Source organism: Saccostrea echinata, unplaced genomic scaffold (assembly GCF_033153115.1).
Source record: "Saccostrea echinata isolate AGI-Se365-2 ecotype Australia unplaced genomic scaffold, CSIRO_AGI_Sech_v1 ptg000054l, whole genome shotgun sequence".
Classification (NCBI taxonomy): domain Eukaryota; kingdom Metazoa; phylum Mollusca; class Bivalvia; order Ostreida; family Ostreidae; genus Saccostrea; species Saccostrea echinata.
The window spans coordinates 21,961,621-21,976,624 of NW_026889803.1; the positions used below are offsets into that span (position 1 = coordinate 21,961,621).

The window sequence follows — 15,004 nt, forward strand, 5'->3', positions numbered from 1 at the left end:
GTTATTTTTTTTAACTGCTGATTTTATGAACCTGAGGATTGGAGTATCATAAAATTTATTATGAATATGCTTCACTGACAACAGAAGACTATTCCATTGGTGATGCAATTGTTATGCAGGAAATGATGTGTACTAACATACTAAAAGGAAGTCCAAACTAAATCCAAACTGTATGGGACAACTACGCATATCTTGAACCCAAGCATATCTCTAAGTTTTGATAAATTTTTTAAGTACAGCACTGTTATTCCATGTATTCACATTCAGTATTTTTTTTTTTTATGTTTATATCATTTGAATTTGTTTTTTACATTCAAGCGCCAAATAAACACACTCTAAACCTTGTCACTAATAATGTCAATTTTTCTTAAAAAAAAAAAAAAAGAAAAAGAAAAATGAAAATTTTACTTTTCAAATTTATTCAACTTTTTTCTGTTCATGCAGGATTCATTTGTGTTATTCAACTTTCCTGTCAAAATGGCTCATCTGTCTTTTATGCACACCAGTTTTCAAAGTCATAATAAGGATGATTGAAAACACATATTTATAAAGACACAAAATTAGAGAACGTATATATTGATTTTTTTAAGTCATAAAAAAACCCTGACAAGACTCAGAGCACAATATTCAATTGTTAGCATGGCAAAGAAATGACCAACAACATCCAATATAATTCAGTGAATAAACATTACCTTGCATTACCTTAAGAAAATTTTCAAAAGATGTCAAGAAATTTTAACTAATTCTTATTTATTTCTCTTCTCACTCAAGATCTTTAATGTCAAGTTTGGTTTGAAATTGATCCAGTGGCTCTGTGTCAAGTTCAGCTGAAATTGACCCAGTGGCTCTGGAGACAATGAAAATATTAAAATATGGATGAACAGTTGAAGAAACTCTGACAAAATGTGAAAAATAAATATCACTTAAGCTTTTATGGGATCTAAAAAGGATTAACTACACAGTGAGAAGTCTCTCGTCTTCAGGCAAGCTTGGGACGACGGCATTAACACTCTCAAGTTCTTAACATGCAAAGCATTGTGGATTTTCTACATAAAAAGTACTTCTACAGTATCTTGCATAAAAAATTACATACACAATCATTTATCAAGAACTTATCAAGTACTTTCAAAGGAATTCTGGCATCTCCAGTCTTCTCTTTGTACATGTTCAAATAATGCTGCACGGTTTTGATTGTCTCCTTTCTTTACCCAATGTCCATACATTTTGAAAGTGCAGCTATCTATGAGTTTGCGGAAGTTTTTAATGCTATATGGATTAGTTCTTACAGTATCCACTGGTATTGGTGGGGGGTTGTAGTAAAAGAATCGAAGTCTATGGAAAAATCTCACACAAAAAACACCAGCCTGAAAGCAAAACAGTGTTTGAAAGTACTAGTCTGTGGAATCTTTAGATAGATAATGTGATAAACAAGCCTTTCAAAGCAATTTACTGTAATGTCTTGCTACTCCAGTTACTTCAGCCATTCATTCCACTTTGTTGAGTACTAGTATCTCATAACATGTCTAAATTATTCCCTCTTTAGAAGTCAAGAATGATTATTCATGAATAAAAAACTTCGATGAGGGTTCGAATTCACTGTGGGACATGGAGAACGGTCGTTTGGATGAGACTGTATAAACCGAGGTCCCCTGTCACAGTAGGTGTTGGCACGAAAAAGATCCTTCACTGCTCAATGGCCCTAACTGCTGAGTATAAGTATAAATTTACAGTCCTCCACCAGCAAGTGGTGGCATCTCCATATGAGTGAAAAATTCTTGAGAGGAATGTTAAACAATAAACAAAAATCAAGAGGCCCAAGGACCTTGAATCTCTCTTCTGATTAATTGTACAACCTATAACTTCTATTTGAAGCCTTTAAGTATCCTGAAAATTAGATAAAGCCTTGAAATTCCAAAAGTAGGTCATCATGACCCACATTTTGATTAAAAGACTCTGAGAACCCAAGATGAATGAATCAACTGACAAAATTTGATGATTCTAATTAGTACTTGAAATACTTAAATACAGCCATTGGATTTCAAAAGTAGGTCAGGGTGACCTACTTTTCAGTTGACATACTTTGAGGACACATACAAGGTTTGATGATTCTATGCCAATTAGTACCTGAAAAATTTAAATATACCAGAGCCATAAGATTTTTTAAAATAGGTTATGGTAACCTACTTTTCTGTAGATGTATTCTGAGGACCCAGGATGCATCAACTGACAAAATTTGATGATTCTAAGCCAATTAGTATCTGAAATATTTAAATATAGCCCACAGAATTTCAAAAGTAGGTCTCAGTGACCTACTTTTCAGCTGTCATACTTTGAAGACTGACAAAATTTAATGATTCTAAGCCAATTAGTACCTAAGATATTTAAATATAACCATAAATTTTTAAAGCAGGTCATGGTGACCTACTTTTAAATTGACATACTCCAAGGACCCAATAGGCATCAACTGACAAAGTTTGATGATTCAGTAAGCCAATAAGTACCTGAAATATTTAAATATTGCCATAAAATTTCAAAAGCAGGTCATGGTGACCTCTTTTTCAGTTGTTGTACTCCGAGGACCCAAGATGCATTAACTGACAAAGTTTGATGATCTTAGGTCTAAAAGTGTCCAAAATATGCCTCTAAATCAATTTGAAAACAAATGCCTCCAAAATTCAAAAAGTAGGTCACTATGACCTACTTTTGAGTCAGCATAATATGAGGTCCTAAGGTGCATCAAACTGACAAAATTTGATGATCCTAGTCCTTATAGTAAGCAAAATATCATTATTTTTGGTCAACTTTGAAGTGATCTTGAGACCACGCCCTTTGCCCCAGGGTGATGCCTTGAACAAGTTTTTATCTACAACATATCATCATCCTTATGTGTAAGTTTGGTGATAATCTGTCCAGTGGTCCTTGAGAAGATTTTTTAGCAATCAAAAATAGGAATGTGACCATAAATGAGAGCCCTTGGGCCAGGATACTCTGTGACATATTTGACAAAAATTGGTCAAGGGGTTCTTGAGTTATGGCCAATATTCAAAAAAGTTGATGCACTCCGCACAAATGGCCATAGCATTAGCTCTTTGAGCCTTTGGCTCAGAAGAGCTAATAAACAACTTATAAGTAAAAGAATTAATAAGTTATGTCACTTATTAGAAATTTGTTGAAGTGACTGACAACTGTAATGAGGCTAACATTTTTTATGAAATCTATTGACCATATTTTTGGAAAACTGAAATAAAAGAGACCATTTGTTTTCATTTTTAGCTCACCTAAGCTGAAAGCTCAAGTGAGCTTTTTTGATCACCTGGTGTCCAGCATCCGTCCGTCTGTCTGTCCGTCCGTCTGTAAACTTTTCATATTTTCAACTTCTTCTCAAGAACCATGGGCCAATTTTAACAAAAGTTGGAAAAAAGCATCCCTGGGTGAAGGGGATTCTAAATTGTTAAAATGAAGGGCCAAGCCTCCCTCCAAGGGGAGATAATCAAGAAAAGGCAAATATAGGTTGGGGTCATTAAAAATCTTTTTCTCAAGAACCACTGGACCAGAAAAGCTGAAACTTATGTGGAAGCTTTCATTAGTAGATTGTAGATTCTAAATTGTTCAAATCATGACCCCTAGGGGTAGGGTAGGACCATAACAGGGAATCGAAGTTTTGCATTGAAATATAATTGAAAAATCTTTAAAAAAATCTTCTTTTCAAGAACCACTGGGCCAGAAAAGTTGAAACCTTAAATGGAAACATTTTGGGGTGGTGTAGATTCTAAATTGTTTAAATCGTGGCCCCCAGGGGTAGGGTGGGGCCACTAAAGGGAATTCAAGTTTTACATTGATATATATAGGAAAAATCTTTAAAAATCTTCTCAAGAACCACTGGGCTAGAAAAGCTGAAAATTATGTGAAAGCATCCTGGGGTAGTGTAGATTCTAAATTGTTCAAACCATGGGGGTAGGGTGGAGCCACAATAGGGAATCTAAGTTTAACATTGAAACATACAGGAAAAATATTTAAAAGCCTTCTTCTCAACAACCTTAGGACTACAAAAACTGAAACTTAGAGGTGGAAGCTTCCTGAGGAAGGGTAGATTCTAAATTGTTCAAATCATGGCCCATGGGTAGTGTGGGGCCACAATGAGTATTACAAGAGGAAAATCTGGTGAACAGCAAGTCCAAAGTTACTCAGGTAAGCGTTGTGGCCCATTGGCCTCTTGTTATAAATTGCGCCAACTTGACACATGCTATACATATAATAGATAGTCAAATTTGTTTTTTATTTTTATAAATTGTGCCAACTTGACACATATAATATGCGTAATAGATAAGGTTACAGCCTCTCAAGCTGAAGGACCTTTGATCCAGGGATTTCTCATACATTTTTTTTTAAGTTTCGCTCTTGTGTATTCATTTTTTTTTTTAGAATTCCAAAATAGATAAATTTGATATCATTATAAAAGAAACACAAAAATTATAAATTGCTGAGTTAAAAAATAAGTAAAATATCTAATAAAATGATATAACTGAAAGGCCATTGAAAAGTACCGAATAGTCGACTGAATGGTAAATGAAAGATCACAGAAAAGTCATTGACAAGGGTCCTTTCAGTGACTTTTCAGTGGGCATTCATTTACCATTCCATCAACTGAAAGGTGCAATTTTATCCAGTGATAGGGTCTCATCCGAGGAACCGGTCTCCATGTCCTGCACTGAGATTTGAACCAACTACATTAGGAGCTCTAACCACTGCACCATGCAGGCGACCAGGTTTACTGAGAAGATCTCTAAAGATGCCATAAAATTTTCACTTATTCTTAATTATCTCTCCTTGAAAGAAGAAATGGCCCTTCACAACAAACTTAGATTATTCCTTCACCCAAGGATACGTTATGGCAATTTTGGTCTAGTCGTTCCTGAGAAAAGTGGGAAATGTGAAGAGTTTTCACACAACAGAAGGACACTGGACACCAATATTTAGAACAAGAGACCCATGGACCACATCGCTAACCTGAACAAATTGGCTAGGAAAAAGCTGAAATCAGATTAGCATTGAAAAGATTTAATATATAAGTGATCGCAAATACCCCCAAACCCCCAACCCCCAGGAAAATGGGGGCATGATTTGTTTACACTTGAATCTACACTAACTGAACATGCTTCTATATTTCTTTGACTAATCATGGCTTTAGATTTTTTTCTATTTGTTTGATTTTCTATTGTGGCCCTGCCCCATACCCGGGGAATATGATTTAAACAAACTTGAATCTACACTACGCAAGGATGCTTTTGAATTAATTCTACTAATCATGGATCTGCTGTTATTGGGAAGAAATTTTTGTCCCCCGCTTTTCACTGATTAATTTGGGTCAGTCTATATATCAACTATTGTCTTATCTAGTCTACCTAAGCTCTGCGTGCATTGATGTGACGCAAAATTTCGTTCACGTGTGCTTCCTGAAAAAAAACCCCAATGTGACAAGAAAAATACATGTCCATTGCTAAAAATAGTTTTCTCTTCTTTTAAATTTTTCAGATAAATTGAAAATGTTAAAAGTTCTAGAATTCAATGATCTCCAAGTCAAATTAAAATGGTCACCAATTTATTGATTTATAGAAAAGTTTTAGGTGCCAATCAAAAATTTTAGGACCATGGCGACTAAAGTCGCCAATTAGATCCTGAAGTAAAACTTTGTTTGCCCATTGTGACCTCACCTAGCCCAGCGGGTCATGATTTAACACACTTGAATCTACATTACCCAAGGCTGCTTCCATATAAATCACCAATCATGGCTTTGCTGTTCTTGAGAAGAACAAACTTGAATCCCCTTTACCCAAGAATACTCTGTGCCAAATTTGGTTGAAATTAGCCCAGTGGTTATACAGCAGAAGATGAAATTGTAAAAAGTTTTACATCAACGACAGACAACGGACAAATTTTGATCAGTTAAGCTCACTTGAGCCTTCGGTTTGAAGCTTCTGAGTTGCTCCTTTGCTATATCCTTTACTTTTGCTGTTTTAAGAAATCTATTCCTGATCACTTACCCTAAATGTCCTCCTTGGGAAAAATTGTTTTGGTGGTTTTAGCTGCCATTGAATATAAGATGAAAATTAGCACCATAAATTATTTCAAAATGCTATATACTTTTGTTCAAAATATCACAAATATGCCATTTTTTTTACTTCGTTGGAAATACTTATTTAAAATTTGTTAAATCAATTTTTATAGATAATAAAATAATATAAATATGTTTTAAAGTTCATTGAAGATTGCATGATTAAAGAAATAGCTTTATCAACAAGAAGCCCAAGGGCCTTAACAGTCACCTGAATATAATACAACAATTTACAATGTAGAGGATCCATAGAATATAAAATAAACTGATAGATGAAGCTTTGTTGCTCAAAAGCAAGAGAAATAGGATGATCAGGATCTACAAAATAATTAGTCTAGTACTCAGTAACAACTCATAAACTAAGTTTTAATCTGTCCCCTATTTATCACCTCACCATGCAGACTATTAACAAACTATTAGTGTTTCTGTACTATTTTCATCCCATATTATAACCTATCTTGGTCTCTGAAGAACAATTAATAAGATCATTTATTTTTGTTTGATGTTTATTTATCAGTTATTTACAAGTCTATCTGATCATTAAAATTATTAAAGTACTTTTTGTATTATACAATAATTTTTTTTTTACACAATTCACTTATTCTATTAACCTTTCAAATACATTATTTACAGTGATTAATTATCAAAAGTGAATGGCAATGGGGGATAACTTCTCTCCATGGAATACAAATTAATAGAGCCTTGGCCAGGACCAAAACACTTGACCAAATGGTCCAGACGTTCAAAAATCTGGTAAAAATACCCTTGCTTATTAGGACTTTTACACTGTTTGCCTTTGATATGCCCAGGAGCAGAGAAGATTTTCAAAGAAATAACACACTTTCTGTAATGATCCAACACAGTTCTACCCAAAGACCAGAACCCATGACCCAGGGTCATGAAATTCACAAATTTGGAAGAGCCCTCATCATCATAACTATGCACCCAATTGAAGATTTTCAAATAATTAACACATTTTCACTATATTATCAAGAGAGCCCCCCCCCCCCTAAAAAAAATACTAGAACCCCTCACCCTGGGACCACAAGTTTTAAAAATTTTGTAAGAACCACCCTTGCTCAACATATCTATAAAGTTTGTGTATCTGCTCAACACCAAGGTGAGAATAATTCATTGAATCATAAAGACAAAATTTTCTAACCTCAAATTACTATGATTTCTTAAAAAAATAGAGTCTTAAAATTTTCATTAGCATTTGACATGTGATATCTCCTTCAGTGCCTTCAGTACAGATAAAATTATTTTGAAATCATATCAAGAAACTGCAAAGAATTCTACATTTTATGGTGTTTTAGTCATAAAAAAAATTATTAACAAATAACTCTGCAATAATATTTTAGAAAAATGCATTTTTCAATGAAATATTTAGTGGAAAAATAAAACTATGACTCACTTATGACCAGGTACTGTTGCTTCTCTGCTTTATAACCAGGAGCAGAAAGAATATTTTCAAAGAAATAATGCTTTTTCATTATATAATCAATAGACTCCCCCTCACCAGAACCCCTGACCCTGGGGCCATGAAATTCACAATTTTGGAAAAGTCATCCTTGCTTATCATATCCACGTACTTAATTTTTTAAAATAATATCCAGGAACAGAGAAGAAGATTTTCAAAGAATTAATGCATTTTTCACTATATAATCAATAGAGCCCTGCCCTAACACCAGAACCTATGACCCAGGAGCCATGAATTTCAAAATTTGGAAAAGGCATCCTTGCTCATCATAACTATGTACTTAATTAGTCTGTTTAATACCAAAGAGCAGAGATTTTCAAAGAATTAATGCATTTTCACTATATAATCAATAGAGCCCTGCCCTAACACCAGAACCTATGACCCAGGAGCCATGAATTTCAAAATTTTGGAAAAGGCATCCTTGCTCATCATAACTATGTACTTATTTAGTCTGTTTAATACCCAAGAGCAGAGAAGATTTTCAAAGAATTAATGCATTTTCACTATATAATAAATAGAGCCCTGCCCTAACACCAGAACCCCTGACCCGAGGGCCATGAAATTCAAAATTTTGGAATGGGCACCCTTTTTCATCATAACTATGTACTTAGTCTGTTTAATACCCAGGAGCAGAGAAGAAGATTTTCAAAGAACTACTACATTTTCACTATATGATCTATATAGCCCCGTCCTTGCACCAGGACCTCTGACCCAGAGGCCATGAAATTAACAATTTTGGTAGAGGCATCCTTGCTTATCATAACTACATGTATGTACTTAACCTCTGACCCTGGGGCCATGAATTTCACAATTTTGGTAGAAGACTCAATGCTTATTACAATCATGAAAACAGTTCAACTGCTTGATGACCATGAGAAAAAAAGAAGATTTTTAAATTTTAAATTTGATGGTTTTAGCCCCATCCCTCAGGCCCCAGAGAGGCAGGGACCATGAAATTCATAAATTTTGTTCCCCTTCACCCATAGATGCCATATGCTAAAATTTCCTGAAATTACTTCAGCGGTTTCAGAGAAGAAGCAGAAAATGTTCAAATGTTAACACATGATGGAAGACAACCGACGAAAACAGATAGCAATAGGTCACTGAGTTACTCAGGTGACCTAATAGAGGGTCACCTCTCTCTTGAAGAAAGGAGATGCCAGGGCCTGGTCAGCTGATAATCGTTGTTTTGGATCAACCATTAACAAGTTTGAAATCTAGAAATATGAAAAAGATAAGTTATCTCCTTTTATATGCTCTTTTTTCCACATTTCATATAATTTCAACATTCATTTCACTATAATGTTTGATGTACATTATCAAACATTCCTCTCCTGTGGTGTAGGTACTAATTATAACAAATAATACATCATACATTTCTCAACTGTCTTAGAGCTTACGAAACGATGCCCTGAGCATTTGAGTAAGAGTTGTATACGGAAATGAGTTCATATGAGCTATTTTAATAAGCCTGAAATTATATATTTTGGATTTTTTATGCAAGGTAGCGGCAGCAAAGTCGATCAAGATTACTCGATCATGAAAATGATCTTCAACTGATGCGGCTTATCTCCCTTTGCTTATGATGACATTAAGACCCAGTCGCTGTTTAGCGCTGTGCAGAGTACTTATATGTATACAAAGGATAATGTAAATTTTTTCATAATCATGGCTAGAACCTTATATAAGTATATGATGTTCAAACAAATTAGTATTTCTTTTTCTAAATTCCATTGCATATTTGCAAGATATCTGTGTAATTTCAATTGGATTACCGGGGCATTGTCATCCTTCGACACTTTAAATAATCTCACTCTCTCTATCTCCTGTTTTTTTAGAGAGTTCTTGAATACCAGTAATCTCTTTATTTTCAAAACACTCGCAGATAGTTTTCTTTTTTAAATCAACAACCCAGAAAAGCGTGTACATGTAATAATATTGACACTTTAAATAATCTCACTCTAACTCTCTCCTCTTTTTTGAGAGAGTCCTTGAATAATCTCTTTATTTTCAAAACACTCGCAGATAGTTTTCTTTTTTAAATCAACAACCCAGGAAAAGCGTGTACATATAATAATATCGACACTTTAAATAATCTAACTCTCTCCTCTTTTTTGAGAGAGTCCTTGAATAATCTCTTTATTTTCAAAACACCCAGAGATAGTTTTCTTTTTTAAATCAACAACCCAGAAAAAGTTGTGTACATATAATAATAATGAGGTTAGTAGAAACAACATCAAATATTTTCATTTAGTACAGTGTAAATGTAATAAAAAGTAACTTAAGGGTTAAAAATAGTGGAAATCTTTGTTTCAGTTTAGTGAATAAATACACATATTTTCCTGTATTTTTTTTTCTTACCAAAATAAAATTTGCAATATACCTGTAATTATCATCGTAATAATTTAGAAAACCGACTTTAAACACAGTTCTATCTATGTAAAACTGCTTACTTTTTCTGTGTCTGTATTTTTACAAACTAAATTATTTAAATGTGTATTAGTTTATTATCACAGAGGTCACAAGATCTGATTTAAAAATTTTGTTTAACTTTAAAAATATTAATCGGCTTGGCCAAGATCAGGTGCCCATTTCCAACTAAATGCTGTTATATAGATGTAACTCTTTATAGTTACATCTAATCTAAATGTCTTTTGTTGCATTGCAAAGAGCAGAATGAGAGCTTTCCATTGGTATATAATATCGTATATATAGAATCTGCGTCTTTGAAAAAACAACAGAATAAAGTCACAGATTCATAATTTTTGAAGCGTTATGCTGTTGCACTTGATTTTTTACATTTTAAAAAATGGTTAATTAAAATTATTTTGAATGAAACATTTAAAAATAAATATACTTACTTATAGAAAAATCACTCTGGTTTAGTTTATTTTTTACAGAAAAGAAAAAGGATAAAAATTGTGGAAATTATGAATAAATGCTTTGTTATATAATTTAAGATTTATCAATGTTGGAATAAATGCATAATTTTTAGCAAAAAAGAGCAAATATAATGTTTTAAATTTTGTTTATCTTACTTAAGAAAAAAAGTACTATGAGAAAAATATGGTGGTTATATGGTAAAATGTGTGCACATTTTGTATTTTTTTTCCCATACTGGTCAAAGTTTTTGTATAGTCCGTAGCCCCATATTTCATTATAGTTTGAGTTCAACAAAAGAATGTATAATTAATCATGCTCTTGTTTGATATTTTCACAATTACCAGTCAAATAAAAAAACAGTAATGAATAGCTTTTGCGCTAACATCAAAAGAAGTTATTAAAGAATAATTGGTGTCCGTAGCCCTGTATAGTCCGTAGCCCTAATATAAAAGCTTCCAGAAAAAGTCATATACATTATTGATACAATAACTACAATACAGTAATATCTTTATTCAAAAAAATGCAATGTTTTAAATACAAATACCACTGTAATTAAAGATGAGATGTCTGAAAATTAATATTTTTCAACTGAAGGCTTGCTTCTGTAGTCTGTCCTGTTATGTTTGTGGTCACAACATATTTCTAAATATACATGAACAAGTTTCCCTTCTTGTGATACATACTGTCAATCCATTTAGAATAATTTGCATTGTAATATTTTTAAAAGGATATTTGGCCACAAAAATCCTACTTACAAAAGGGCTACGGACTCTACAAATGAATTTAGCAAATTTACAGACCATATAACCGTACTTCTGTATTAGCAAGATTTTTTTCCCTGCCTGCATCTACTGCAAAATTGGGCTTCAATGGTTTATTACTTCTCATCAACCAGTCTTAACATCCCATAGTGGGATTTGATCCCAAAACATAAGGATCAACTCCTTACTTTGCAATTTAGTACAAAGTGAGACCTTCACTCTTATAATTTTGCCACTCAATCTACTTGTCACTGAATTGTTAATTTAAAAAAAGCATTGATTCTTGATGGATAGATATTGTATTAATCATATTTTTACTTCAAATCATAGTTTGTAACTTTTTTATGAATTACACCATATGATCATATGATATTATATACCAATATACCTTTTGAATGAACACCTTGAGCTCCATATATTACATTAAAATTAAAAAAAAATATGAAGCAATATATTCTGTACCCCCCCCCCCCAAAAAAAAAAATCATGCCTTGATTTAAATACAGCTCCTTTTGCTTTTATTCATTATAGTTTTATAGTTTGAACCCCAATAATGCATTAATTAGTTGAACTGGAATTTCATTTGGCGTTGAAAGTACACAATACATAAGACAATTGATTTTTAAATATGGTATTTTGAATACTCGAACTCAGGAGTGTGAACTTTTATAGAATGCAAAATAATTTTTAAAAAATGCACAAAATTTAATTATTCAATTATATTTTCTTTAAGTTGATTGTCCACAATAGAGATGTTTAACGGTATAGTCCGTAGCCCCAGTGCTCACATGAAATCCAGCCATCACAGATGCTAAATTAAAGCCCATTCTTGGTCTCCAGATGGTCTTGAACTATATTTTGTTATCAAAACACCAATTACATGTAATTCTGACATGTATTATTTTGTTCTGACAATTTATATTTTACTCGTATTGTGAATTTATTTGAAGTTTTCGTTTTATTTTGTTAAATTTCACGGGATTTTTGTATAAATTGATGAAATATCCAAATGAAATGATTTATTAAACACGTGTGAACTCCATGATGACAATTTTAACAAATATTTACTGATACAAACAGGTATTTTTCTATGGTGTCTCAATAAATGAAAAATACTATATGTATAGTCCGTAGCCTGGGGTCTCAAAATAGTCAATCAAAAAATGTTTGACACAGTTTTTCTCTGAATATTACCAAATAAGTTTGAAATTTTCATCCCCACATACAATATTTTTAGAAAAAATGAAAGTACTTTAATGTATTTTTACTTCAGATGTCCAGATAATAAGAGTAGAAAAACTCCCAAAGATTAACAAATTTACCCATGTCCTTTTTACACTGTAACATTTTAATGGAAATGAGTTATGTGATTTTTCTTGCTCAGACAATGTTTTGTGAAGAGTTTGTATTTGAATTATACTTTTTTTGTTTAGTTGAATATGATAAAGATAAATGTTATGCCTGAATATGTATAGTCCGTAGCCCACTTGGGTCTCTGCTATATTAAGAAAGAAATCTTTTTAACCACTTGACAGAAATGGACAGAAATTTCAGACAATCTGCCGAAAGGATGTAGTGTTACATAGAACATATTTGTAATACATTTCGTTTGACTTCATTTTTTTGTTAATCTGCAACCAACATGGGTACCTGATCTTGGCCAAGCTGAATATTAAAAACTGATGAGGATCAGTCTCGCAAATGGTATGTAGTTTTAACTGATCTATTTGAGCACGAACTGTACAAGTGTTTTCAAATTGCAATAGCTGAGCCAAACTGTTACATGTATCTGCACTGTACAGTGCATGCATATAAAGAGGATATTCAATGTTTTGTAGATGAATATGGAATTTATTTCACAAGTGGGACAGGATTTTTTGATATTTTCACGAGTGCGAAGCACGTGTTAAAATAAAAAAAAAGTGAAATAAATTCCATATTCATCTTCAAAATATTGAATTTTCTGTTTATTACATTTTCTTTGATTTTCCCTTTGACTCTGTCTTTTCGTAACAGGGTTTCATAGGCGGGGACGTCATAGTTGAACAGTTGAAACGTCATAGCAAAGGGATTGCGAGATTGAAAAATGTTGTAAACATGGGTTTTTAATAACATATTTGGAGAAACTTTGGCAGTTTTAGTCTCTGTCAGGATGGTTCATTTACTCTCTCTATCTTATAACAGGCCAGGGAGTTTTTTTTAAAAACACTCTTGGCGATGGGATCAAGAGTTTTGTCACACTTCTGATATTCTCACACTGTGAGAATACCATTTTTGATGTCCTTTCACACTGTGTCAGAATATCCCTTTTATTCAATAAATAAATTACAGTATTTCACTGTTAAAAATTTCACTGTGAAAATGTAATAAATACATATTGGTAATGCCAGTGTTTTCAGCCATGTATTTTTTTAAATCATTATTTTTTATTATAGCAGAAGGGTGATGTCATCATTAACTCGGGTAGTTCATTTCTATATCGTTTTAATATCAGTCCTCGGGTTTCAAAATGCAGAAATTGCACATTCAAAGACGCCGACATTTTTCATTAAACCACATTATCATGAACTTCAATACCCCCATGTTAATTTGAAATGGGGGAGGGGGCTCGTTAGCTGGGTATTTTTTTTACAAAATTTTGTAGGCTTATTAAAATTTTTACTGAAAGAAGATTCAGGCCAATAAATAAATAAATTAAGCTATTCTTAGTTGTAAATTATACAATTTCACTTTGAATGAAAAACCACATTTTCATATTGCACATCAATAACATCTTAATCCTTTTGTGCATATCATCTATGCATTAAACAGGAATAAGAAGTTTTAGTTTCTTCAGTATTAATTTTAAATACTAGGTAATATAGTTGGAGGGGTTTTTCTTGATCTGTATGGGGTATTCATCAGGATCATCCTATGATGAAAAGCTCTCGTTTTCAGTTGCTATGCCTAATTAACTACTAATTCAAACAGAGCCAACTGCACTATGAAATCAGATGGTTCATTTGAAAACATAATCATATTTATATGTATAAAGAATGGCCAAAATTATTTCAATAAAATACGGTAAAATTACACTAGGTCTAATGTGTTCTTTATATCAATGGGTCTCTGTGACGTCATAAAACCACAAAATCAAGAATGATAAGCAGGTAACAACTTCATGAAGTGCACAAGTTTACACCTTCATTTCTCAGTTAAAAAAAAGAATTTATTGTACTGAACGTAATTTATGTTTAAAAAGTAAAACCCTTAGTGTTAAAAACCATTTCGTATGACCTACAACTTTGTTTATTGTATATTTTATGATTGATTAACAATGCTACAGCCTAAACATCAAAACAAATTATTTGTCTTTTTAGATTATAAAATTTCTACCTTAGTGAGACATGACACTCTGCAATTTGTTGTAAAGATATAAAAATAAAAATAACTAGAAACTCATTACTAGTAATGAGAAGGTCTTCCGTTCTACTACTTCCTGTTTGCATCAACATGTCTTTTCCAACTTTGGTATTAGCCTAAAACTTATGTAGAAACAAATTGATTTAAATAAATACATTTTGCTTCGTTTCCTGTCACGACCGGAAGTAATGACGACACACGATTTTTACACGATGCAAATGAACTGATGACTGACTATAAGTTCTGAAAGTTTTAGACTTCAGTCTTTTACTGTTGCCGAACAATTGTGAGAACAAATTCTAATTTTGAGGACAGGAAAACACACGACCGGAAGTGAACTGAATAAAAATCTCTGAATTTTCTCTT

At 32.6% G+C, this 15,004-nt stretch overlaps 1 protein-coding gene across 1 annotated transcript in view; it reads right to left on the reverse strand.

Annotated features, from left to right (window-relative positions):
• Nucleotides 1-398: 398 nt before the first annotated feature.
• LOC133206082 (phosphorylase b kinase gamma catalytic chain, liver/testis isoform-like) overlaps nucleotides 399-15,004 on the reverse strand; it is a 213,814-nt gene continuing 199,208 nt past the window's right edge. The window contains 3 exon segments of the mRNA XM_061342012.1: nucleotides 399-1,364; nucleotides 6,042-6,083; nucleotides 8,729-8,809. Coding sequence (XP_061197996.1) covers nucleotides 1,116-1,364; nucleotides 6,042-6,083; nucleotides 8,729-8,809 — 372 coding nt within the window. The 3' untranslated portion in view covers nucleotides 399-1,115.